The sequence below is a fragment of the Thalassophryne amazonica genome, chromosome 3, assembly GCF_902500255.1.
Source record: "Thalassophryne amazonica chromosome 3, fThaAma1.1, whole genome shotgun sequence".
Classification (NCBI taxonomy): domain Eukaryota; kingdom Metazoa; phylum Chordata; class Actinopteri; order Batrachoidiformes; family Batrachoididae; genus Thalassophryne; species Thalassophryne amazonica.
This window is the reverse complement of record NC_047105.1, coordinates 103,602,659-103,630,371: the sequence shown is the minus strand read 5'-3', so window position 1 is coordinate 103,630,371 and position 27,713 is coordinate 103,602,659. Positions and strand designations below refer to the sequence as shown.

Genomic DNA, 27,713 nt, shown 5'->3' with positions numbered 1-27,713 from the left:
CAAATGAGTTTGCATCAGTTTCGGTGTGTGCATAATGTCTGGAGTTGCCTTGACAACATCAGACTGTAGGGGAGGGCAGAAAATAAGAAGGGCGGCCTAATGGTTCACCAAGGCCATAGAAATTCTTCTGGAGGAAAAAAAGCGGGGCGTTTTGATCTTCAGAGGCTGAAAATGTTTAGGGTTGAGCAAAGAAACACATTTGCAGCTCCTCTGACCAACCAAATCCAATTTATGAGCATTTCCTGGTCTCTGACATCTTCCTTTGCAAGGCGTATATTTGCTCCGAGATGTTATCCAACTTACCTCCGAGTTCAAGGGTTAACGCAGTCTGAGACTGTATCACCTTGCCCAACTCATTAATCATGACAGACAGGTGAGGGGGTCATGGTTCTGGTAGTAGCTGTCTTGCCAATTTACCAGTAGGTCAGGGGAGCACATAAACCAATAAGCACCAGCCCTCCCACAATAAAACTAAATATAAATAACTCTTCGACGTCCTCCACAGAAAGTGGTACCAAGCACGCAACATGACACTTCTCCCAGGCATCGCGAACATAGCCTGCAGGGTAGGTTCCATCTGGGCATGCAGGGTCCTCCAGCCCTGATTTCCTTGTTGAAAAAATGATGTCAATAGCATTCAGAGACCAGCTGATCAACTCCATGGTTAATCCAAATGTAGTTTGAAGAATTCACAGTCCACTGAAGGTGGGACTTTTGAAGGTTGGAGCAGAGATAGAAAAGCACAGAGGGAGAGGAGGAGATGCAACCGCCCTCGCCGGAGTCCCAAGCTGTAATGTTCATTTTACACATATACTTCCAACACTTACGTTTGCAGTTATCTCAGTTAAATCAGACAGAGTAACATTTAACAAGGAATCACACATTTACTGAGTTTACGTTATGAGAATTATAATTATTTGCTATCACCAAAGAAATGACTTTCAACAAAAAAGAAAAAAAAAAAAGAAAAAAAAAAAAGAGACATTTTCTCAGTGCCACATCATTGGTCTGTCACTGAATTCAACTTAACCTGCATGTGTTTAAGAAAACAGTTTGAGATAAATTGAACAGCTGACTGACATGCATCACTCTGGTATTTTTTTTTTCTCTCAGTACCTGCATTGTGACGAGTCTGTCATCCACCATGACTTCTTTTGTCAAGAAATCAGCACCTATTGTGGCTTTGTACTGGTTACTGAACTTCTTATTCACATACTGGTTCATCAAGGAGGTCTTGCCAACACTGGGGGGGGGGGGGGGGGGGGGGGGGGAGGAGAGGGATTAATGTATGAGTGAAGCTGCTGTAAAAGAACTGCAAAGTTTAGATCTTGTTCAGTTACTCAGTGCTTCTTGTTCAGAATAAGCAAACTGTATTTGCACATACAGATGAGTAAATGTAAGCCGTCTACTTCCAATTAAATCAGCTGTTCAACTGCGCAATTTATGTACATATACACAAAGTTATTTTCTTCCAATCTCATGAGAAAATATGTAACTGGTGCAATCAATAACTTACCATCGACGTAGTTGCATAAACACCCCTGACTGACAATCAAAAGATAGAGAGAGGAGAACTTTCCAAGAAGAGCAACCATCTCTGCAGCAGTCCACCAATCAGAACTCTATGGTAGAGTGGGCAGAGGGAAGTTGCTCCTTCAGTTTAGATGGGTGGCCAGCTCTAGGAATCATTTAGGAATGATGGAGACCACTATACTCATTGGGACCTTCAAAGCAGCAGACATGTTTCTGTACCCTTCCCCAGATTTGTGCCTCAAGACAATCCAGTCTCAGCAGTCCACAGACAAATCCTTGGACTTCATGCTTGGTTTGTGCTCTGGCATGCACTGTCAACTATGGATCTTTATATGTAGACAGGCGTTTCTTTCCAAATCATGTCCAATCAACTGAATTTACCCCAGGTGGACTCCAATTAAGCTGTAGAAACATCTCAAGGATGATCAGTGGAAACAGGATGCACGTGAGCTCAATTTTGAGCTTCATGGCAAAGGCTGTGAATACGCATGTACATGTGAATTCTCGGTTTTGTTTTGTTTTTTTTTGTTTGTTTTTAATATACATTTGCAATAATCTAAAAAACAAACAAAAAAAAAACTTTCCCATTGTTATTATGGGGTATTGTGCACAGAATTTGAAAAACATAAAATGTGGGGGGAAAGTTAAACAGGATGCACGTGAACTCAATTTTAAGCTTCATGACAAAGGCTGTGAATACTTAAGTACGAGGTCTGTTAGAAAACTATCCGACCTTTTTATTTTTTGCAAAAACCATATGGATTTCAATCACGTGTGATTGCATCAGCCAAGCTTGAACCTTCGTGCACATGCGTGAGTTTTTTCACGCCTGTCGGTTGCGTCATTCGCCTGTGAGCAGGCTTTGTGTGAGCAGTGGTCCACCCCTCTCGTCGGATTTTTATTGCGAATAAAATGTCTGAACGATTTGGAGCTTTGCTGCATCAAATTTTTCCAGAAACTGTGAGAGACCTCCAGGTGGACACCATTCGGAAAATTCAGATGGCTTTCAGGGACGATTTTATGGGGATTACACAGATTAAGGAGTGCTCCAGCCGGTTTAAAGACCACCCACAGCGGCTGAGAGCGCGGCACACTCCAAACGCCGATCGACAGGCTCAAACCCCGCTGAAACAACCAGATCATTTCCAAAGTGAAGGCTTTGTTGATCCAGGACGTCATCTGACTTCCACAGAAATGGCAGAAGACGTGGACATCAGCACTTTTTCGGCACATTCCACTGTTACACGAGTTTTTGTCATGGAAAGAGAAGCGGAGGGATGTGCCACGGATCCGCTCATGGTGCGGGACAATAGCACCGCCGTGCTGGTCTCACAGGACGGCTTTCAGAGGCTTTTCAGTTGTGTGACTATCCGAGAAATTGTGGATGAGCTGGACATGCCAGAACATGTCCTGTGAGGCTTCATCATGGCGTTGCTTTGCGCCATGCGGCTCCATCCCGACGCGCGAATTTCTCCACACGTCTGTCTCAATGTGCCGATAAAGTGCTGATGTCCACGTCTTCTGCAATTTCTGTGGTAGTCAAATAATGTCCCGGATCAACACAGCGTTCAGTTTGGAAATGAACGGCACATTCCACTGTTCCAGGAGTTTTTGTCATGGAAAGAGGAGCAGAGAAATTCGCACGTCGGGAAGGAGCCGCATCGTGCAAAGCAACGTCGTGATGAAGCTTCACAGGACATGTTCTGGCATGTCCAGCTCATCCACAATTTCTTGGATAGTCACACGACTGAAAAGCCACCGAAAGCCGTCTGAAAGCCGTCCTGTGAGACCAACACGGAGGTGCTTTTGTCCCGTGCCATGAGCGGCTCCGTGCAGCATCCCTTCGCTTCTCTTTCCATGACAAAAACTCGTGTAACAGTGGAATGTGCCGAAAAAGTGCTGATGTCCACGTCTTCTGCCATTTCTGTGGAAGTCAGACGACGTCCCGGATCAACAAAGCCTTCACTTTGGAAATGATCTGGTTATTTCAGCAGGGTTTGAGCCTGTCGATCGGCACTCGGAGTGCGCTGCGCTCTTAGCCGCTGTGGGCGGTCTTTAAACCGGCTGGAGCACTCCTTAATCTGTGTAATCCCCATAAAATCGTCCCTGAAACCCATCTGAATTTTCCAAAATGGTGTCCACCTGGAGGTCTCTCAGTTTCTGGAAAAATTAGATGCAGCAAAGCTCCAAATCGTTCAGACATTTTATTCGCAATAAAAATCAGATGAGAGGAGTGGACCACTGCTCACAGGCGAATGACGCAACCGACAGGTGTGAAAAAACTCACGCATGCGCACGAAGGTTCAAGCTTGGCTGATGCAATCACACGTGATTCAAATCCATATGGTTTTTGCAAAAAATAAAGAGATCGGATAGTTTTCTAACAGACCTCGTACATGCGATTTCTTAGTTTTGTTTTATTTTAATAAATTTGCAAAAAATCTACCCCCCCCCCCCCCCCCAAAAAAAAAGAACCTTTTCCACACCATTATTATAGGGCATTGCATTTAGAATTTTGAGGAAAAAATTTATTTCATCCATTTTGGAATAAGGCTGCAGCATAACAAAATGTGGAAAAAGCGAAGCGCTGTGAATACTTTCTGGATGCACTGTAATTTCTCAATGTCAAGCTTCAGTTCAACTGTCACTGTGTGTCAGATTTAAAATGGAATGGAACACTACCTCTTGACATATGCACTACATAAATATTACAACCTACAGCTTGTAGGTTGTAATATTACAGTATTACTATAAAAAAACATTACAACCTACATCTACAACCCCAATTCCAATGAAATTGGGACATTATGTAAAATGTAAATAAAAACGGAATACAATGATTTGCAAATCCTCTTCAAGGTAGGCTAGTCTAGTACCCGCACTCTTACTACCAAGCCACACTGTTGTAGCACTTGCAGAATGTGGCTTGGCATTGTCTTGCTGAAATAAGCAGGGACGTCCCTGAAAAAGACGTTGCTTGGATGGCAACATGTGCTGCTCCAAAACCTGGATGTACCTTTCAGCATTGATGGATCACAGATGTGTAAGTTGCCCGTGCCATGGGCACTAATACACCCCCATACCATCACAGATGCTGGCTTTTGAATGTTGTGCTGGTAACAATCTGGATGGTCTTTTTCCTCTTTTGTCCAGAGGACACGGCGTCCATGATTTCCAAAAACAATTTGAAATGTGGACTCATCACACCATAGCACACTTTTCCACTTGCATCTGTCCATTTCAAACGAGCTCAAGCAACGTCTTTCTCAGGGACGTCGCTGCTTATTTCAGCAAGACAATGCCAAGCCACATCCTGCATGTGTTACAACATGGCTTCGTAGTAAAAGAGTGCAGGTACTAGACTGGCCTGCCTGCAGTCCAGACCTGTCGCCCATTGAAAATGTGTGGCACATTATGAAGCGCAAAATGACAACGGAGACTCCAGACTGTTGTACAACTGAAGTCGTACATCAAGCAAGAATGGGAAACAATTCCACCTACAAAACTTCAACAATTAGTGTCCTCAGTTGCCAAACACTTATTGAGTGTTGTTAGAAGGAAAGGTGATGTAACACAGTGGTAAACATACCACTGTCCCAGCTTCTCTGAAATGTGTTGCAGGCATCAATTTCAAAATGAGCAAATATTTGCACAAAAACAAAAAAGCCTATCAGTTTGAACTTGTCTTTGTGGTGTATTCAATTGAATATAGGTTGAAGAGGATTTGCAAATCACTGTATTCTGTTTTTATTTACATTTCACACAACATCCCAACTTCATTGGAATTGGGGGTGTACATTCGAATGCAAGGTGGAGAATTAAAATATATGAATTGTTTCCAACATGTAAACTGACAAAGAACAAGTGAATATAGAACAATGCATTTGGCTATGTGGGCCTGCGATAGACTGGCATCCTATCCATGGTGTACCCTGCCTTTCACCAAATAACTGCTGGAATAGACTACAGCTACCCCATGTCCCTTAACTGGAATAAGTGAGAACAGAAAATGAATGAATTAACCAATGATAAGTTGTAGTAATAAAAACAAGAACAATTACTACTACTGCCCAAAAATTGTACAAGAACATATTTACCTGTTATAGGTTGAAGGATTAGCTTTACCATTTTTGTCATTGTTCACTACTACGTGCTTGGTTGCGTTTTGAAGTTTCTGTGATTTAGGTCAATTGTTCATGCACTTTTTTGTATAGTTGTTATGAGTATATATATATATATATATATATATATATATATAAAATTTTTAACGGTATAAGGGGAGGGTGCTTAGAAGCCTTGCTTCTGCCTTCACCCTTTCGGCCACACGGGTTCTTTGTACATTGTTCCTTTTATGTTTTGTTATTGCCTTTGTTGTTGCTCATCTGTGTGCCAGATAAATAAATTATTTAATTCATTCATTCATTCAAGCTACCATTTAGCTTACAAAATGACAAACCACTAATTCATACTCATCCAAACAGTTTTGACTAACAGAAATAGGAACATAAATGCTACACAACATATACTGGTTGAGATGCCTTGCATGGCAGCAGCCTGATTTGATTGGGTGAAAGTGAGGCATCAGTCAAGACCTCTGAATGTCGACATTAGATGGAAAAGTGTTTCATGCAGTCCATTGACTTTAGTGGGCTGGAGCAAGACTGCTTTCATTTGATTTTTTAGCTGTACAAATCATCTAATAGCTGCCTGTGGGGCCTTTTCAAGTGCTGATGGAGGTTTGCTCCATTGACTCATGATGTGGCAAATGTTCCACAACAAGCTTTGAAGAATCCATGCTTTTGTTAAACATCTGTCATCTCAAACCCAATTTACTTCCACAACACAGACATGCTGCTTTTCTTTGGGACCAAATTGTCCAACAATTATTCCAGCTCAGTGGATACCATTTTTCTGCACGACAAATGGAACATTTTCCTTGGTTTTCACACGTTTGTTTGTGGTGGGTGAAGATGCAGTCATTGTGCGCCACTTCCGATTGGTGAGCACAACTGATGTACCTGGAAGGCGGCATGAATTTTTAAATTACTAAAATCACAGTTTCAATACTGGCACAGACGCACTGCATGACATATATATCCTAAACCGCTTCCTTTGCAATTTGGTATGCACATCATTTCATACTGTGATTTGAATTTGAAAGATTATCATTCACCCCTACTTTAAACTGCTGAGATAAAGTTTTCTAAATGAGTGAGACAAAAGGTGTTTTTGTTTTAAATTCCTACTCCCATGCCCCACTGCATTATAAATACAGTTTTGGCATTCATACAGTTTACCCTCCGAAATTAAGGTTGGCTTGATTTTGACACACCAACTACTGTTCGGGGGGGGGGTGCAGCATCCAGGAGCTGGGGTCTAGGGCCCTATGGAGCCCCAGAATTTAATTTTTATCTAATGATACTTTTTCAGCATCTCCGGGAAGAACAAATCTCAAAATAGTGGATATTTAAATGATCCTATATTCAACCTTTTACTTGACCTGTCAACGATGATGTTGAAATAACAGAATATGATGTGGAAGTAGGACCTGGAATGATTTTCCTTTTAATTGTAAACCAAATTATGCATTAACTCAGAACAATTAAACTACATGAAATTTATGAAGACTGAAAAGACTGTTACAGCATTTCAAAAACCACAGCTAAAGCTTGTAGAATATTATGAAAATCATGGTAAAGTATTAATAACATACCTTATAGTAAAAAGTCACATATTCTTGTGTAAATTCATGCAGCCTAAATCCATTCAAAGCCACAATGTCTTTTTTACAATGAAAGAAAGTCTAGATTAGTGAAAAAAGTCACATAATCTTGTCTAAAATCCTGTTTGAACAGCAGAATATTTATTTTCCAGAGAGAGAAAAATTCTTACCGTGTTTCCTGAGAGAGCACAGTTCACTTATCCCGTTTCTTTTATCTTTCAGGTGTGTTGATGAAGCCAGCGACGATTCCACGGATTTTTGTCCTTATAAGACGTTTTCAAACAGTCTCTCGCCATCTTCTCTCTGTGCGATGTCGGTCTGTGACACAGACATGCTGCACAAACCTTCTTTTAAAAACTTGAAAGCTCTAAAAGTTTGGGATGTTCACATGCTAAGTTTAGCTTAAGTGTTGTACGGGAGCCACACAGTGTCGCCGCAGCAACCAACCAGTCCTGCTTTACGACAACTGTCGTTAACAGCTACGCTTTGAGTGGCATTTTTCTTCCGCAAAACTCCGTGGATGCGAGGAAACTGATTTGTATCTGTAACACAGAGATCAGTGTCCGTGGACTTATAAAACTTACACGATGTCGGAAAAAAATAGAACGCTTTGCAATAAGCATTTTAAAAACTCAGTGATGTTCACAATTAAAGAGTACATCACTAACACCTCCCACCCACCTCCCTATGATGAAATCCCTGGAATCCCGCGGATCCGCAGAGTTTTCACAGCCCTGAAATATACACCTGTTTGTCAATGATGAAATTAAAGGCCAGAAGAGCATGTGAACATAAATCCCACTAATTTAAGCATTAAATGCTTAAATTAGTGGGAGATTTACAATAAGCATTATGCACTAGCATTAATTTTGAGTCAGTGCTCAATATGGAATTTGTTCAGGGAGAAAAAACAAGTCAGTGTTGTGGAGGTGCATAGGTATTTGGAATCAATCCTTAAATGGTAAAATTCACTACAGTTATATAGTGATTTTCCATCTATACCAGAAACTCAAGCTGGTTTACAGTAATGCCTCGCATTCATCTACACACACGCGTCAGGGTGCTGCCATGCAAGGTGCTCACTTAACACCGGGAGCCAACTTGGGGATTAAGGACCTTGCCCAAGGGCCTTTAGTGATTTTCCAGCAAGATGAGGGTTTGAACAGAGGATCCTCTGGTCTGAAGCCCACTGCTTTACCATTAAATGGGCATTTAACCTGTTAAGCACCCATATTTTACCAACAGTTCCCACAGGAATTAAAAAAAAAAAAAAAGCCAATCTACCGCATCAGTGGAAAAATTTTACTAAATGAAGAACATTTAAAAAGTGTTTAAAAATTTGTGCACCACTCAGCTCAACTGACAATAACTGATATCTGAGGCATTCCTTTGTTGTCACTTACCCAGAGTCTCCGAGGATGATTACTTTGAGTAGTACTTTCTTCCTTGATGTCATAATGCCACAACTGCAAAGGAAAATAAATAAACAAACAAATAGTTAAAAAAAAAAATACAGGAAGGAACGGTTCCTTATACTAATATAATAAGCAGCAGGATAATAGTAAGCCACAGTTGGTCAGTGGAGGATACAGTCAACCTTGTACTGCACTTCACCCTGAAACACCTTGACCATCTAGGAACATGTGCAAAGGTCCCCTTTGTGGACTTCAGCTCTGCATTCAACACAATCATTCCAAAAATACTCCACTTTAAGCTCACCTACCTCACTGTGCCTGCTTCCATCTGTGAGTGGATCACCCACTTGTTGACAAACAGGAAGTAAAAGGTGAGGCTGGACAAAACTAAATCCAGCACCCAGACCATCAGCATTGGAGTCCCCCAGGGTTGTCTACTCTCCTCCTTGCTCTTCAGCCTCTACACTAATGACTGCACCTCAAGAGACCCCTCTGTTAAACTTCTGCCATTTGCAGACGACAAGTCATCAGCGTCATCCATGACGATGACGAGTCCTCTGCATACAGCTTGGAGATTCTCTCAAATGAACCTGGGAGTTGAATGTGCTGAAAACTGTGGCAATGACAGTGGACTTTAGGACAAGCTCCCCAACACCACCCTCAACAATATAGTTTCCACCATGGAGAGCTTCAGGTTTCTGGGGTAAATCATCTCTTTCAACCTCAAGAAGGTGACCAACATCACCTCAGTTGCCAAGAACGCCCAGCAGAGGATGTATTTTCTGCATCAGCTTAGGAAATTCAACCTGCCGCAACAGCTGTGACACAGGTCTACAATGTCATTATCCAGTCTGTTCTGTGGTCATCCATCATCTGGTTTACGTTGGCCACCAAACAAGACAGGAACAGACTGTGACAGACCATCAGTACTGCAGAGAGAAAAAAAAAAAAAATGAACTGCCACCAGCCTGCCTTCATCCAAGACTTATACATCTCCAGACTGAGAAAACAAACACGAAGCATCACAGCAGACCCCACACATCATGGACACAGCCTGTTTTAGCATGTCCCCTCTGGTCAGCAGATCACTGAGAACAAAAACAACCAGACACAACAGTGCCCCCACCCCACTGACTGTCACTCTGACGAACATCTTATCACTGTTAAATACCATCAACAATACTGTATCACTCACTTAACTATTTATGCTTCTGTAACACCCATTGCACAAAGACAGCAGCAAACATACACACAGACACTACAAACATGCATCTGACACATCAATGTTGTACATTATTGCACTTGCACATATTATATTGCCTTTACACAAAAACAAACAACCCTTAGCTGCTTCAATCCAAACTTATTCCTAGGTTTTGGAAAAGTGACAGATAAAACAAGTCCACCCTTCCTGTTTGTAAACACGATAACTCAAGATCAGTAAAAGCTATACTGTGCAACTCACAAAATTACAGAGTTCCTAAATCTTAAGGAAACACAGATTCAAGGTTTTTTTTTTTTTTTTTTTTTTTTAATGCCAATCGGAATGAAATTTGAGACCAATATTACAATACCCAAAAAATGACGGTTGAGGGTTAGGGACAAATGTTACACAAATAAAAGTCAAAGTCAGTATTATTGTCAATTCTTTACATGTGCCAGACATAAAAGCAATCAAAATTACATTTCCCACCATCCCACGGTGAAAACATTTCTCACAGTAAGGTAGTCAACAAGAAAACATCTAACATTCAAGTAAATAATGAATGTTTATGAGTTCAATGGTACGAATATTTCATGAGGTGAAAGCCTCGTTGAATGGTATGTTCCAGCTTTCACCTAACTACATATTCGTTCCATTAAAAGAATGTAAAAACATTCATTTGTTTTATACAACAGCTAAAATAGATCCTTGTCATTTCATATTACATTAATTTATAAACAGAAAAGAGACTTACATTTTGGTGTGTCACTGTACTTACAAAAAACTAAAGATTGTGTACTTCCTTACTCCAGCGAAAAATCACATTAGAAATTTGCCTAGCTTTTGTGCATCACTGCTGATGTGTAATTCCAAAAAAAAAAAAAAAAAAAAAAAAGAAATCACATCAGAAATTAGTCCAGCTTTACAGAGGCTTACAGAGCAGGGGATTTGTTTTGTGTGTGTGTCCGAGCGTGTTCAAAGAATTAGCACCGTCAATTAGCTCCTCCAAATCGTCGTCAGTCAGCAAAAAAAAAAAAAACACTCTGCATGCTTACCTAAACACTGCCCGCACTAGTGGGTGGCTAAAATGAACCAAATTGCACTCTAAATGCAATGCAACACAAATGGGACGAATAATCCATGTCACGTGACATACAAAGAACCAGTCAAATGGCAAGGATCCACTCAGCCATCATATAAAAGTAATTATGCAACAGCTGAGTGGATCCTTGTCATTTGATTGATGCTTTGTATGTCACGTGATATGGATTATTTGTCCCACTATTACATTTAGAGTGTAATTTTTCAATGGACTGAAGAGCTACACAAAGTTTTTTTTTTTTTGGAAGTACGAAGTCAGTGCACAGCATCACCGGGCTACAGGTCATAAATTTGGAATCTTATTCAAAGTTTGTGTTGGACTTTAACACCAGTGGAATACCAAAATGTAAGTCCCTTTTCTGTTTATAAATTAATAAAATATCAAATTACAAGGGTCTATTTTAGCAGTTACAGTGAGGAAAATAAGTATTTGAACACCCTGCGATTTTGCGAGTTCTCCCACTTAGAAATCATGGAGGGGTCTGAAATTTTCATCTTAGGTGCATGTCCACTGCGAGAGACATAATCTTTAAAAAAAAAAAAAAAAAAAATCTGGAAATCACAATGTATGATTTTTTTAAAAAATATTTTTTAAAAATGACCAGGTCCTCCTGTGTAGTTCTGAGCTTTCTCAGAATCATCCTTACCCCACAAAGTGAGATCTTGCATGGAATCCCAGACTGAGGGAGCTTGACAGTCATCCTGTGTTTTTTCCACTTTCTAATAAATAATCATAACAGTTGTCTTCTACCAAGCTGCTTGCCTGTTGTCCTGTAGTTCATCCCAGCCTTGTGCAGGTCTACAGTTTTGTCCCTGGTGTCCTTAGACAGCTCTTTGGTCTTGGCTATGGTGGACAGGTTGGAGTGTGATTGACTGAGTGTGTGAACAGGTGCCTTTTATACAGGTAACAAGTTTGAACAGGTGCAATTAATACAGGTAAAGAGTGCAGAATAAGAGGGCTTCTTAAAGAAAAATTAATAGGTCTGTGTGAACCAGAATTTTTTTTTTTAGATTATGTCTCTCACAGTGGACATGCACCTAAGATGAAAATTTCAGACCCCTCCATGATTTCTAAGTGGGAGAACTTGCAAAATCGCGGGGTGTTCAAATACTTATTTTCCTCACTGTATATAAAACAAATAATGAATGTTTTTACATTCTTTCAATGGTACAAATATTTCATGAGGTAAAAGCTGGAACATACCATTCAACTCTGCTTCGCCTCATTGAATGGTATGTTTCAACTTTCATCTCATGAAATATTCGTACCATTGAACTCAAACATTCATTACTTGTATCATATTTATTTTAACATAGAACATAGTTACTGGTTTAAACCACACTGCAAAATCTTCCCTGAAAAGCCCATTTTCATTAAATACACTCTTCTCCATGTCATCAAGTCCATTGCCTTGAAAAACTGTTCAGCCTAGTGATGTCAGTCTGGCACCAAAGCTCCAATCCTTGCTTCAAACTCGAAGTTGCGTTCTCTTTGAACCACTGCTTTAAAGCTTGCTTTGAGGCAGAGCAAATGACGTAAGCAAGAACGTATGAAGCAGTGACTGCTTCAGTCCCGAATGAATCGCTTCATATCATGAGATGAGTCGTTGACGCGAGATTTGCTTCAGGAAGCTTCTGCGCGCTAAAACACACCTTAAAGGCACCCGTCACAACAAACAACATGTGGGTTTGTTGTCGGAGTTGTTGTTATCATCATCAACATGGAGCCAACCAGGAAGAGAAGCCATTCTCAAATGTGGGAACACTTTGAGCTGATCAGTCCTAATAAGGTGAGTACTTTATTACTAAACAAGTAACTTAAAAAGGTAGTAATGTAGCAGTTTGTAAGTTAGGTACAGTCGTTTGTGCGGTTGTATAGGCCGCATAAATAGTGTTTAGCCAACAAGATTAAATGTGGGTAAACATTTCTGTGGTCATTCCAGTACACCAGAGGATCCGCCGATCTTTGCAAGGGAGGATCAGTCATGTATCTCTGAACTTCAATCGTGGCATCTGATGTATAATTCCTGTGAGCTCTTGTGTTTTTTCAAAAGCTGTGGAAGTTGTCAGCAAAAAAAGAAATCGCCTGAGTCTACAAACAGTGGAAAAACTCTTATTCCTCAATAAAAACCTTTGAATTCCCATCCCCAAAATTCATGACTGTCCTGAGTTACACAAGCACAGCCCACCTTCCCTGCAAATACTTTGTTTCCTAAAGCACACCTTATCTCAATCCCAGATAGTCAACATATACTGAATCAGCTGAACATATTTTGACAGTGTTGTCTAGTATTTCACCACTAGATGTCACTGAAATGAAACTTTGAATGAATTAACCCATGTTCAATACAATTGGCAAAGTTGTTCAATGCTGCTTTATTGCTTCATTTGAGCATCACTAGTTCAACCCCTTGGGATTTTACACATTTCGAAAGGACATGTCACTCTGAAATCATAACTTAGATTTAGATTGTTAGTGGCCATCCGTTGATACACCGGGATTACTTTCTGCACTTTCATGACCGGTTTTAAATTATACGGCATTCACAACAAACAGCTACGGAGACTGCCAAAAACAAAGTACTCATGAGTACTCATTTACGACAGCATTTAAGTAGCTTTGAGGAAAACATGCCAACTGAAATGGAATGTAGCTGCTAATGTCAAGAATGGAGCCATAGATAAGTGTAATGTCATGTTATGATGATTTGTTTTTAAGTGATAACTGTTCATTTTAATGCAGTCACAGTAACAGCAGCAACCATGAGAAGACCTACTGCACCTGCACAGCCAACAGCCATAAATGCAACCTCTTAAAAACAGTTTCTGCTAGATGTTCAGGTTTGTACACACTTAAGTGTAGTCATCAATATAACTGAACAATCTACACAAAAAAAAAAAAAAAAAAAAAAAAAATGCATCTGTATGATAAGACAGCCTAAAAAAAAAAACAGTGGAAAAGTGCGTATGCATGTTAAAACAGCATGCTGCTCTGCACACATTAGATCCAAAATCTGACAGACTCACTCAAAGCAAACTAAAAATAAAACAAAAAGTAAAAACTGAACATGGCATTCATTTGTAGAATGATTTCCAAGATTAAATATGTAAAGTCACCAAGACACCCAGAAAAGTCAAAAGCTTCTGTGGCTGTAATTGAAGAAATTGTGCCTAGTGTAGTGCAGCAGATAACAGAATATTTAGGAATCCTTCAAATGGTGTTGCAAGCACCAAATCTGGTACAAATACTCCTTAGACATTACTCTTTTAAAAAAAAACAACTGGCCACTTGATTTTTCAATATGTTACCAGGTTGAAGTCAAAATTTAAAAATGTTCCAATCATATTGAAAACTATACCACATTATTTGTCTGAATATAAAGATTCTAAAAAGGTATAGTTTGGACCATCTTTTACTGAATGTTACGCAGTTATGGAGTAAAAACAGCAAGAAAGATTCAAGATTCAAAGCTTTTATTGTCATATACACAGTGAGGACGTTTCACTGTACAATGAAATTCTTACTTTGCTGCCCACACTGGATGTCCAAATATATATATATATAAAAAATGACTATGTGTAAAATATCTAAATATAAGTGGGGGGAAAAATGAAATAATATAAAATAAGCATGCTGGTAAGAACAATAGAATACGAGGTCTGTTAGAAAAGTATCGAATCCTTTTATTTTTTGCAAAAAACCTGATGGATTTGAATCACGTGTGCTTGCATGAGCAAACTTGAACCTTCGTGCACATGCATGAACTTTTTCACGCCTGTTGACTGCATCATTTCCTGGTAAGCAGCCTTTGTGTGGGACGTGTGTTGTGCACTCGGTGGATTTTCATTTCAAGGAAAAAGACGGAACGACTGGAGCAGCGCCTCATCAAATTTTGCCAGAAACTGGGCGACAGCCAGGTGGAAACTATTCGGATGATTCAGACGGCTTTCGTTGACGATCCTGTGGGCATCACACAGATCAAGGAGCAGTACAACCGGTTTAAAGACGTTCGCACAATGGTGGAGAGTGAGCCACGCTCCTGGCAGCCATCAACATGCTGAAATGACCAGATCATTTCCAAAGTGAACGCTGTGGTAATGTGGGACCGTCGTGTGACTGTCCGAGAAATTGCGGAAGAGGTGAACGTCAGCACTTTTTCTGTAAATTCCACTGTAGAAGACAGAAAATTTGGCCATGAAAAGAGTGGCTGTGAAATTCATGCTGCTTCTGACGGCGGAGCAAAAGCGCCTCCGTGTTGAAGTCTCACAGAACATGCTGTGACATGCCCACCTCTTCCACAATTTCTTGGATAGTCACACGACTGAAAAGTCACCGAAAGCCGTCTGAATCATCCGAATGGTTTCCACCTGGCTGTCGCCCAGTTTCTGGCAAAATTTGATGTGGCGCTCCTCCAGTCGTTCCGTCTTTTTCCTTGAAATGAAAATCCGGAGCGCACTACACATCCTCACACAAAGGCTGCTTACCAGAAAATTATGCAATCGACAGGCGTGAAAAAATTCACGCATGCGCATGAAGGTTCAAGGTTTGTTCATGCAAGCACACGTGATTCAAATCCATCAGGTTTTTGCAAAAAATAAAAAGGTCCGATACTTTTCTAACAGACCTCGTATAACAAAGCAATGTAATAAAATAGAAATATGCACTATAAGGAGGGAAATATGGAGTATACTTGTGTAATGGCCTATGTACATAATAGTGCATCAGTGAGCAACATTCACTGTTTTGTGCAACGTCCAGCAGTAAATGGTTTAGTGCAATTGGGCCAATGGATTCAAGTTAACAGGTATTCTAATGCAATAGAATAAGGTGACCGTAATATACTGAAGTGTCCAATGGAAAATAAAGTGACCAGTGATGGAGAGCTCTCTCCTTAAGGGGGTAGTGGGGGGGGTTTACAAAGGGTAATTTCAGCTTGTACAGGGGTCAGAAGTTCAAGTTGCTCCACTTTTGGTAAAAAGTGGTGCAAATTATTGGTTGATTTAATTGGGTTTTAAAAAGGAATAGTTTGCATGATGGGTCCTGCTTAGTTATTACGTTACGAGGTAACACATGTCCCATGTCACAGAATCCAATGGGTGTTGACACTGTTTGAACTTTACTTTAGAGACCAAACATTCAACATTCAAAACTACTCCATTTATTAATCCTATTAGTTCAACCAATAATTTGTACCACTTTTTACCAAAATTTAAGAAATTTTAACTTGTGACCCCTGTACAAACTGAAATTGACCTTTGTCACCATTCTTGCTATTTTTACCCCATGAATCCATAACATTCAGTCACAGATAGTCCAGACTAGACCTTGAATCTTTATGCTCATACAAATGTAGTATAGTTTTTAATATGACTGGATCATTTTTAAATTTTGACCTCTGTGTAATTCTTCAATTGACCCCTACCTGGGCATCTACTAAAAATTCAAGTCCATTCAGTTTTGGTTCCCCCCCCCCAAAAGAGTAAGGAGTATTAGCGCTGAATTCTGTGCTTGCATCACCATTTGAAGGATTGTTTCAGTTATCTGTTGCATTAGTGCAAGTTTTGCATCACCACTCTTAGCTTCACAGTGGCGTGAAGCAGACACGGATTTCCTTTCAACAAAACAGATCAAATCTAGGCATGAACCTCAAATGTACCTCCTAGCAAACTGCAGATGAGGTTTCAAGTCTCGAGTCTTCTTTTTAAGAACATCCCTCTCTATACCGCTACATCATAAAGCTGTATAACCAAATGCAAAACTTGCACTGTGAGTGGAGAAACTGTGCACAGTGCAAGTTTTGCAACAAACGTTGCACAGCTTCAGGATGTATGTAGAGGCAATTTGTTGTGGGTTCTGGGGGCATGCGCCGACAGGGAAATTTTTAAATAGAGAAGCAAATTTTGGGCCTTCTGGCATTAAAAAAAAACAAAAAAAAAAAAAACAGTTGGGAGAAGTGCTTAAAATAAGGGCTTTTTTGCTGGTGAATTTCCAAAACAGTAACCAGTCAACTCAAGTCACAATCTCAGACTCAGATACACCTCAGGTAAGGCTGGAAGAAATGTTCAGCAACTTTCTGAAATGGGAAGTCGGCTACCGCTGTCTTAGCACAGCAGATGGACAAAGCAGTCCAATGTAGCAATGATCAGTTCAATTTCAAATTATTTTCATTTATATAGCACCAAATCACAACAAGGTTGCCTCAAGGCGCTTCACACAAGTAAGGTCTAACCTTACCAACCCGCAGAGCAAAAGTGGTAAGGAAAAACTCCCTCTGAGGAAGAAACCTCAAGCAGACCAGAATCAAAGGGGTGACCCTCTGCTTGGGCCATGCTACAGACACAAATTACAAAGCAATTCACAAAACGAACATACAGGAAATGTTGCTGGTTGGTTGGTTGTGGGGCTGAACAGTCTCTCCACCTCAGCAACGCAGCACAGCTAATTTGAAATTCTGGTTGACAATAATGTGGACTCTGATTTTGGGACACTAGTCTTCAGCCCAGGCAAGCCCGTGCATTAATTCACCCCTGGTTCTCTTACCGATTGGATCCAAACGTTGTTATATTTTATTACATCTGCAAAGGACGTAATTAAATCACCTGCGCTTATTTATTTGTCTGTCTGCCTGTCTGTTAGCAGGAATATGTCAAAACTACTGTATGGATTCTGACAAACTTTTCACCACAGATACACTCAAAAATATAAACACAACACTTTTGGTTTTGCTCCCATTTTGTATGAGATGAACTCAAAGAGCTAAAACTTTTTCCACATACACAATATCATCATTTCCCTCAAATATTATTCACAAACCAGTCTAAATCTGTGATAGTGAGCACTTCTCCTTTGCTGAGATAATCCATCCCACCTCACAGGAGTGCCATATCAAGATGTTGATTAGACACGATTAGTGCACAGGTGTGCCTTAGACTGCCCACAATAAAAGGCCACTCTGAAAGGTGCAGTTTTATCACACAGCACAATGCCACAGATGTTGCAAGATTTGAGGGAGCGTGCAATTGGCATGCTGACAGCAGGAATGTCAACTAGAGCTGTTGCTCGTGTACTGAATGTTCATTTCTCTACCATAAGCCGTCTCCAAAGCGTCTCAGAGAATTTGGCAGTACATCCAACCAGCCTCACGTAACCGACTTGAGTGGGCAAATGCTCACATTCGCTGGCATTTGGCACGTTGAAGAGGTGTTCTCTTCACGGATGAATCCCGGTTCACACTGTTCAGGGAAGATGGCAGACAGCGTGTGGCGTCGTGTGGGTGAGCGGTTTTCTGATGTTAATGTTGTGGATCGAGTGGGCCATGGTGGCGGTGGGGTTATGGTATGGGCAGGCGTCTATTATGGACGAAGAACACAGGTGCATTTTATTGATGGCATTTTGAATGCACAGAGATACCGTGACGAGATCCTGAGGCCCATTGTTGTGCCATACATCCAAGAACATCACCTCATGTTGCAGCAGGATAATGCACGGCCCCATGTTGCAAGGATCTGTACATAATTCTTGGAAGCTGAAAATGTCCCAGTTCTTGCATGGCCAGCATACTCACCGGACATGTCACCCATTGAGCATGTTTGGGATGCTCTGGACCGGCGTATACGACAGCGTGTACCAGTTCCTGCCAACATCCAGCAACTTCGCACAGCCATTGAAGAGGAGTGGACCAACATTCCACAGGTCACAATTGACAACCTGATCAACTCTATGCGAAGGAGATGTGTTGCACTGCATGAAGCAAATGGTGGTCACACCAGATAGTGACTGGTATTCCCCCCCAATAAAACTGCACCTTTCAGAGTGGCCTTTTATTGTGGGCAGTCTAAGGCACACCTGTGCACTAATCATGGTGTCTAATCAGCATCTTGATATGGCACACCTGTGAGGTGGGATGGATTATCTCAGCAAAGGAGAAGTGCTCACTATCACAGATTTAGACTGGTTTGTGAACAATATTTGAGGAAAATGGTGATATTGTGTATGTGGAAAAAGTTTTAGATCTTTGAGTTCATCTCATACAAAATGGGAGCAAAACCAAAAGTGTTGCGTTTATATTTTTGTTGAGTGTAGATATTAGGCCATGGAAGACTCCATTAAATTTTGGAGGTGATCCAGATCTGAATCTGGATCAATATTTCACTTTATATACGATTTGAAGGATCACATCAAAACTACATGGATTCTAGGCAAATTTGCACCACATATAGATATTAGGGAATGGAAAACTCCACTGAATTTTGGAGGTGATCTGGATCCAGATTTCACTTTATATAGGCTTCAAAGGATTAATTCAAAACGTCTTCACAGATTCTCACCAAATTTGCACCACAAATAGATATTAGGGCATGGACAACTCCATTAAATTGTGGAAGTGAACTGGATCCGGATTGGCGCATGTCAGAAATCTCTGCTCTTGTTCACTGGTGCGATACAGCTTTTTACTCTGCATTTTAATAAACTTAGTAAAATCTGTTATGAATTAATGTTTAATTTCCAGAGTTTCATAAGATGCACAGTGGCTGAAAGTGCTCTGTGTCCACATCCACAGCCACCATGTATAGTGTTAGGCACACACCATCTGAGCATGTTCACACATTTGTAATATAAAATTAAAACCTGTTACTTCAGAGATTTAATCTTTGGATAATGATGAATCAAACCGGTGAATAACTGATGCACTCTGCCAATGGAAGCACACAGAAAATGACTTATATGACATAAGATGACATTTGCATGCAAGTTCTTCTGCACACATGAGCATTGTGATTGCAGAAGAAGTATAACATGCAGTAGCACATACAAAGTAAATGAATACTGAAGTTAGGTTTCTTTTCAGTTTCCATCCACCTGTCCCACATGGTACAAAATAAACAAAGTTTTACGGCATTTTTCATTCAACTTATTTCTGCCTTCACATGAAACTTACTTCATCATAAATGACTGACAGTAATGATCAGTACCCACATAAAAAGTACTTCGTGCTCAGTGCACCACCCCCCCAAAAAAAAAACAATAAAAAAAAGCAAAGAACTGCGGTTTACCTGTTACGCATGGAGACATTTCTACACCAAACAAGCATGAAATAAACTGTTAACTCAGAAAATACAGCTAATGTTGAGACTGACTGATGTATAGTTTTTCACCCCCATCAGGCAATGGCATTTACAGTTAAGACTCCTTTAAAATCAAGAAAGGTGCAGTCCAAAAAAAAAAAAAGGACAAATCAGTTTTTGCCAGTAGTACTACTAGGAGTTTTAAAGTTTATTTTTATATTTCACCACTGGGGCAATTCACAAGCAAACTCGGTTTGCCACATTGTGTATTAATTTTCTGTAAATGACACGGCAAAGGCATCCCTGAATACTGACATACTGAAATTTCAAGTCAACTTCTAGTTAAGCCACTGAAAAGAGTTGTGTAATTTCATAAAGGGTCCTTAGGGTCCTGAAGTTTCCTGTATTACTGTATGGTTGTGAGACTTGGTTCCCAAACACAACCTCAAGCATGAATTCTGACAAAGTGCAAACACGTCTGAATCATAAGTACATATAACTACACAAAAATGCTTTGCTGCAAACATATTAATTGATTGATGTTCCCAGAGCTTGAGAAGCATCTGAAAATTTATACCCCCCACACTTTTTCTTTTGTCTCAAGGGCAATCAAAGACATTCAATTTACAAGGATATGAAAAACATCTGTGAAAATGAATCTGGAGCTTAAGCTACCAGGTGATGAACAGAAAAATGATTGCCAACTGTTTTGTTAATTGATTAATCATTTTACTTACAGTGGCAACAGCTTTGCCCTTCAACAGACTGGAATCCCGTCCAGGGTGTACGGTCACATACTGAGATGACCCCCATACAAGATTTGCATATTCACTATCTGCACAAAAAACAGGGAGTTTGTTCTGTACCAAGTATACCCTTTCCTTGTGTGGACCAAAATTAGGCTTAATGTGTGGAAAGGACTGAAAGCTGGTTTAAATTTATGGAGAAGAATAACCCGCCTGTAAACCTGATTGTGGTCCGCACACAGAAAGGGTAAAAGTACAGAACAAACTTTGCTTTTACGCATGTGCAGATAATGAATGTACAAATCTGGTAGACGCCGTCTCACGCCCTATGACTGTTGGGATATGCTCCAGTCCCCCATGACCCATAATGTGAGAAAGCAGGTATAGACAATGGATGGATGGTGACAGCTTCTTTTTCCTTTTTGGAAAAAAAAAGGGCGGGGGGGGGGGGGGGGGGGGCAAAACCAGCGAAGTCCTCTCCCTCTTTCTAAAGTAAGAATCACTAAGAACTTTTACTTACAAATATATGCTTAATATGTCAAATATAACACTGGTCAACAAAAAAAACTTTTTGTCTGCTACCTGAAGAGAAACAACTGATTTTGACTAATTTGAGTATGCTGATTTCAAATATGCAAACAGAATTTCTCTAGCACATCAAGATTTTGAGTTATGTGACTATACCAATAAACGCCAGTCGCCAAATTATTCTCAATGATTTTATTAGAAATGAACACACAACTGGTGAAAAAAATTACACAGATACCAAAATATCAATCATTATGAGGAAACTCAAATTAATACACTCCACAATTCGTCTTAACAGTTCAAAAGTGAGCCAAACACTTGCTCTTGCGCTTGTGGGTCACAGACGTTTCACGCTGTAGAAACCAGCAGTAGTCACCCATCATGTTTGCATTATAACGCCCCTGGTACCTGGTTTCCATTTCAGAGACATCTTGGTGGAATCTTTCACCATGCTCATCACTCACATCACCCAAATTGGGTGGAAAGAACTCAAGATGAGAGTGCAGGAAGTGAATCTTAAGTGACATTCTGCAGCCCATGCATTTGGATGATTTGAGCAAGTTGTCAACTAGTTCTTCATAGTTTGTGGCTTTGTGGCTCCCCAAGAAATTCTGTACCACTTGCACAAATGATTCCCATGCTCTTAGTTCAAGGGGTCTGAGCTTAGATGGAAAGTCTTTGTCTCTAATAAGCTCACGTATTTGAGGTCCATCAAAAATCCCAGCTTTAAGCTTGGCATCACTTTGGACTGCCCCAAATTTTTGCTTCAGGTATTTAAAGCCATCTGAGCTATGATCCATTGCCTTCACAAAGTTCTTGATGAGGAGACGTTTTATATGCAGGGGAGGAAGGTATACTTTCTGTGGATCAATCAATGCCTGGTGTTTTACATTGTGTTTTCCAACTGTGTGTTGGACTCGTTCCGGCCACGTCTTGATTTTGATAGGTTGTTCCTTTCTCATAAACATTTGCAGTGTGCTAGATTTGATGCATTTGCCAAATATCTCTAGGTCTCTTTTTTCATATTTTGCATTTCTGATTTTAGAACACTGAACAAACTATGTTTGAGGCTAGATTAATCATATATATATATATATATATATATATATATATATATATATTCATTCATTCAGTGCTCCAGCAGTATTCCATCACGTGATGTACATGTACCACAAAAACTTGGTTTTCATCTGTAGACTGATCAAAGCAATCATTATAAAAAAATACAAATTTCTGGCCATGCTGGCCCTCAATATTGGCAGTTTATTGATTGAATTGTTTTACCATATTTGGATTCAGCAACCCAAAATCACCCAAATTAGTGCTAAATTCTGTTTTATTCTAAAATTAGAAAATTTTAGACACAATCTACATTTGCATGAGAAGCGCCATAATAGCAATAGATTAGCTAAATATTGGCATGTGCATAACTCAAGAACCTGATGTGCTAGACAAATTCCGATTACAGATTTGGAATCAGCATACCTGAAATACCTTATATCAGCTAATATTCACCAGGTAACAAAACCACTGTTGACCAGTGTAATATAATGTATGACATTAATTGACAGTGATACAAACTACAAATTACTTCCCTGGTTAAATCCGTGGCAGAACACACATTATCACCATTATGTCTGCACAGCTGAGACATCATTAAGCATTTATTTGTGCCAAGTGTGCTTTGTAATAATAATAAATAAATAAATAAATCACTATATGCTGCTGTAATGACCAAAGTCCACACTATTAAGTGGTGTGCTTTAAATATAAATTATATCATTCATCTTCAAATAAAGTTTTTACAAAAACACACGCTACACACCACTGGTTACTTAACCAACACTATAGCCTCGGCTGCGCACAAAAATCGCCTAATTTTTATGTACAATTGGAGGGTAAAATCAGCACAGTACGGCGCTCATAAGCTGCAACCCATGACACTGTGTCAGGGACTGGTCACATGATTTTAAAACAACCATGACTTGGCAAACACGATCAGCACATCCAATGCTGTAACGAGATTCGAGACAGACATTACTCAGAAACTATGGACGACCTTTTTTCCCCACTTATTCTTGATAAGATGTTGAAAAATCCTATCATTTTACCTAACAATCAGGAGGGGGGAAACATCAGGTCTACTCAGCAACAAGACGCCGAAAAACAAAGGTCGAGTTCAAGGAAAAGGATTGAGCAATTGTGAAGTGGCGAAAGAGAAAGAACTAAAGACACAGACCATGTTCACGAACAATTACTGAGCAAAACACCACGTCAGTGACATTTCTTCATTTAGGCTAACATTTACTTAGCTAGTGAGCGTTCACTTAAAACAATAAACTAAAATAACGCTTCAACTCGCTCGATAGCCACACGGTTAACACATAATATGGTAAAAACAAGGCAAGTCACCACAAACCAACCTGTGCGAGGATCCTGTGATAAAAAAAAAAATAGATATCAAAGTGGACTTTTATTCGCTGTCTTCGTTCTTGGCGTTAGCTAACACAAGGCTAGCGAACAGCCAGTGTAGAAAACAAGACGTTTTTACACAATCGGCAGCCAAATAATCTCCACCAGTAAGCCTCCAAAGTGTCTCGATTTATCAGACTAAACACTGCCACTGCAGAGGTATATCTTTTTTGTTGTGAAAGAGAATCGACACAGCGCTGTGTTTCACCCTGTTTCCGTTGACGCTGGCTGTTCTGTCAAGCTAATTTAGCTGGTAGCTAGCCGAGCTTTGCTCACTTCCTTCAAAACAAGCTCCGTCCGTGAAGCTGACGTCACCCACTGGACACGCCCTACTCTACACGTGACTGTTCTTGCCGCCTCCGCCGCCGCCTCTTCTTCTTCTTCTTCTTCTTCTTTTTTATTGAACAACAAGGAAATTTTACACTTTATCATACAATTCAAGACTACCTCTGTACATTGCTCACAGCAATAGAAGTAGTTCTAATTCCAAGCGTACAACATTTCTGTATCTGATATACAACGGAGGAAAACTAAATGCTGGGCACCATAGACGACTTGCAAGGGCTGACACACCCTCACAGGGCCAGAGAACAGGATTCAAATGTTGTCACACACATGGGTGCAATTTGGTGGGGGATAGGGGGGGACCCACCTTTTCAACCAGGGGGGACAGAATATGGTATGCCCCCCCCACCTTCTGACATACATGTGTGTACTTGAAACATGCTATGCCAGTCTTGTGTGCAAACCATGTTAGAATAGTATCTTTGTTTCTGCAAGTTTGTATTTTTAGCAGCATTGACTTGTTTATAACACCTGTTTCTTGTTTGTCACATTCAGAATTTTCTGGGACTGCATTTGCCCAGATTTGAAACCAAAAATAGTTGCCTCTAGGGACTATTGTCTACACATAAGTATCAATGGACCATATGCTAATTTACTACATTCTGAAAGTTAGAAAAGGAAATCAGAAAAGCTATCTGGGACCTCAGAAAGCCCATCTGCAATTATTGCTTCATCTCCAAAATCAGTCTATGCAAGCGAAATTATGTTCAGTATGAGTGTTGTCATTAGTGCCACTTCGAAAATTAAATTCATGATAAGTAATTTATCCTAAACTGATGATCTGTTGTTTTTTCAAACTTATGCAAAAACAAATCTTGAGAAAAAAAATACAGTATGCGATAGTTAATAATTATTAAGAGCCTGTTCTTTCATATTTATGAATATATTTTACCACATTGCAGTTGTTTTTTTAATGAGAACTCATCCTATCATTCTTTTTGAGTTCTACACATGTGGAGATACCTTATTTACACCAGGATGTTAATAAAATCAATGCTGGCTATTCTCAGAATAAAGTACTTATATCCACAGTTTCAAATTGTATAAGTCAAATGGTGTCCACTTTATGGTCTTCTCAAAACATTAAAATTACTGTTCTGGATGCGCAGAATGCATCTGAGCTTATCTAGAAACTGTTGGCTTCTGGGGTCTAAAGCGGCCCCTAGACCCCCGGCCTATGGCCTTCGGCCCTGCGGGCCTCGCACTTTGTCCCCCCCAATTTCTAGTTCTAAATTGTGCCCTTGGTCACACACTTGAGTAAAGGCACATCATTCACAATAACTCAAAAGCAACTAGGCTACATTGGAAAAAACGCAATTTGCAACACAAGTGCATTAACTTAAGTTGAGTCTTTTAGTATATAATGTAGAACTATTCCATATCAGCCTGGCACTCACTGCCAATCAGTGAAAAAGCATTGCAGATATTAATAGTTTTTAAGGCCTTTTGATATTCGGAAGAGACAAATGAAAGTAGATATAATTCAAATTCTTTGTTGAATAATTGAAAGATTGGCTTTTGATTGGAGAATTGACATTTATGGATATAGAATTTTCCAAGAACAAGAATTAAGTTAATGACAAATGCTTTTTCATGATTTACATTACATTTAAACACACCAAATATAATATGTTTGTATTTCAAACAGAAATCCCCAAGTATTTTGTTGCACAAAAATCTAGCACAATCTGGCCAAAACTTTTTTGTGTAGGTGCAGGACCAAAATAAGTGGGAAACTGTTTCAGGCTGAAGGCAAAAGGTATATTGACTATGACTTGACTATGTATAATGTATAACACTGTCCAGTTAAAAAAAAATTTGTATAAAGAAAAAAATCAATGGGAAGCCCTTGGCTCACAAAAGGAATACTGGATGCGTGTAAAAAAAAAAGAAGCAAAATTTATACAAATTGTTTATTAAACTCAAAACTAAAGATGTGGAACATACTACAGGCAGACATACTACAGACTGTACCCGGGGGACACCACTCCATGCATCTATGGACTGCCCAAAATCCACAAACAGGACATGCCACCCAGGCCTATTGTAAGTAGCACAGATTCCATCACATACAATCTGGCCAAGCACCTCAAGTGGATTTTGGCTCCTCTAGTGGGTAACTCAGACCACCATGTGGAGAACACACAAGATTTTATGAACAAGATCAAGGACCTGAAGCTGGAGGCAGATGAAACTATGGTGTCATTTGATGTGACTTCGTTGTTCACCTGCATCCCCACCGCTGTGGCCATCTCAGCTGTGAGGTAGAGACTGCTGGAGGATGTGTCTCTACCTGAAAGGACCAAACTCACACCAGACCACATCTGCCAACTCTTGGAGATCTGTCTTAACACCACGTATTTCCTGTTTAGGGGGAATTACTACAGGCAGATCCATGGTTGTGCGATGGGGTCTCCGGTATCCCCCATTGTGGCCAATCTGTACATGGAGCGAGTGGAGAAGACAGCCTTGACATCGTTCACGGGCATCTCTCCCAGTCACTGGTTCAGATATGTCGATGACACATGGGTTAAAATCAAGCAACAGGAGGTCGAGGACTTTACAGAACACATCAATTCAGTGGATTCCAATATCAAGTTCACACGTGAGGATGCCAGAAACAACCATTTAGCCTTCTTGGACTGTGATGTTACGATTGGAGAGAACAGGCAGCTCCAGACAGAGGTTTACAGAAAACCCACTCACACTGACCAATATCTGCTCTTTGGCTCAAACCACCCCCTTGAACACAAGCTCGGGGTGATCAGGACTCTTCAACACAGACCCCTACAGGTGCCCACAACTGCAGAGGGAAGGACTAAAGAACAACAACTTGTACGGAAAGCCCTCACAGTATGTGGGTACCCACAATGGTCCCTGGACAAAGTGCAGAAGTCCCAGAAAACAAAGAGACCAGATAGACAGGAGACAGAGACAAGAAGAAGAGGAGTGTCTCTCCCTTATTTAGCAGGAGTAGGGGAAAAACTACAGAGAATCTTCAGACAGCACAAAATCCCAGTTTACTTTAAACCGGTTAACACCTTCAGACAGAACTTAGTTCACCCTAAGGACAGGATCCCTAGTTACAAACAGAGCAATGTAGTGTATTATATCAGATGTCAGGAAAACTGTAATGGACACTACATAGGTGAGACTAAGCAACCTTTAAACAAGAGGCTATACCAGCACCGCAGAGAGGTCGCCAGTGGACCTCAGTCTGCAGTTCATCTCCACCTGAAAGACACTAACCACACGTTTGAGGACAAGGAAGTTAAAATCTTAGCCAGAGAGAAGAAATGGTTTGAGAGAGGTGTCAAGGAAGCATTCTTTGTAAAACAGTTGAAACCAGCCTTAACCGGGGGGCGGGTCTCAGACACGCTTTGTTCCCTGTTTACAATGGGGTACTCAGGTCAAAGCAGTTTCAGTTTTTTGTTCATGGTAATGAGTCATTCACGTCATCAGGAGAGTCGTCAAGGGAGACATCAGGGGAGGCTTCCATCCCATCATTAGGAGAGTGCTAACTAGAGCACAATAGGTGCTAATTAGAGCTACTGTTTAGTCACTAGCCTATAGCAGTCGGC

General features: G+C 40.3%; 1 protein-coding gene across 1 annotated transcript in view; it reads right to left on the bottom strand.

Moving 5' to 3' along the window:
- LOC117507352 (ras-related protein rab7) overlaps nucleotides 1-24,094 on the bottom strand; it is a 34,692-nt gene extending 10,598 nt beyond the window's left edge. The window contains exons 1-3 of the mRNA XM_034167202.1: nucleotides 23,739-24,094; nucleotides 8,659-8,721; nucleotides 1,117-1,243 (exon numbers count right to left, since the gene is read on the bottom strand). Coding sequence (XP_034023093.1) covers nucleotides 1,117-1,243; nucleotides 8,659-8,711 — 180 coding nt within the window. The 5' untranslated portion in view covers nucleotides 8,712-8,721; nucleotides 23,739-24,094. The remainder of the gene's footprint in view (nucleotides 1-1,116; nucleotides 1,244-8,658; nucleotides 8,722-23,738) is intronic.
- Between the last annotated feature and the right edge of the window lie 3,619 nt (nucleotides 24,095-27,713).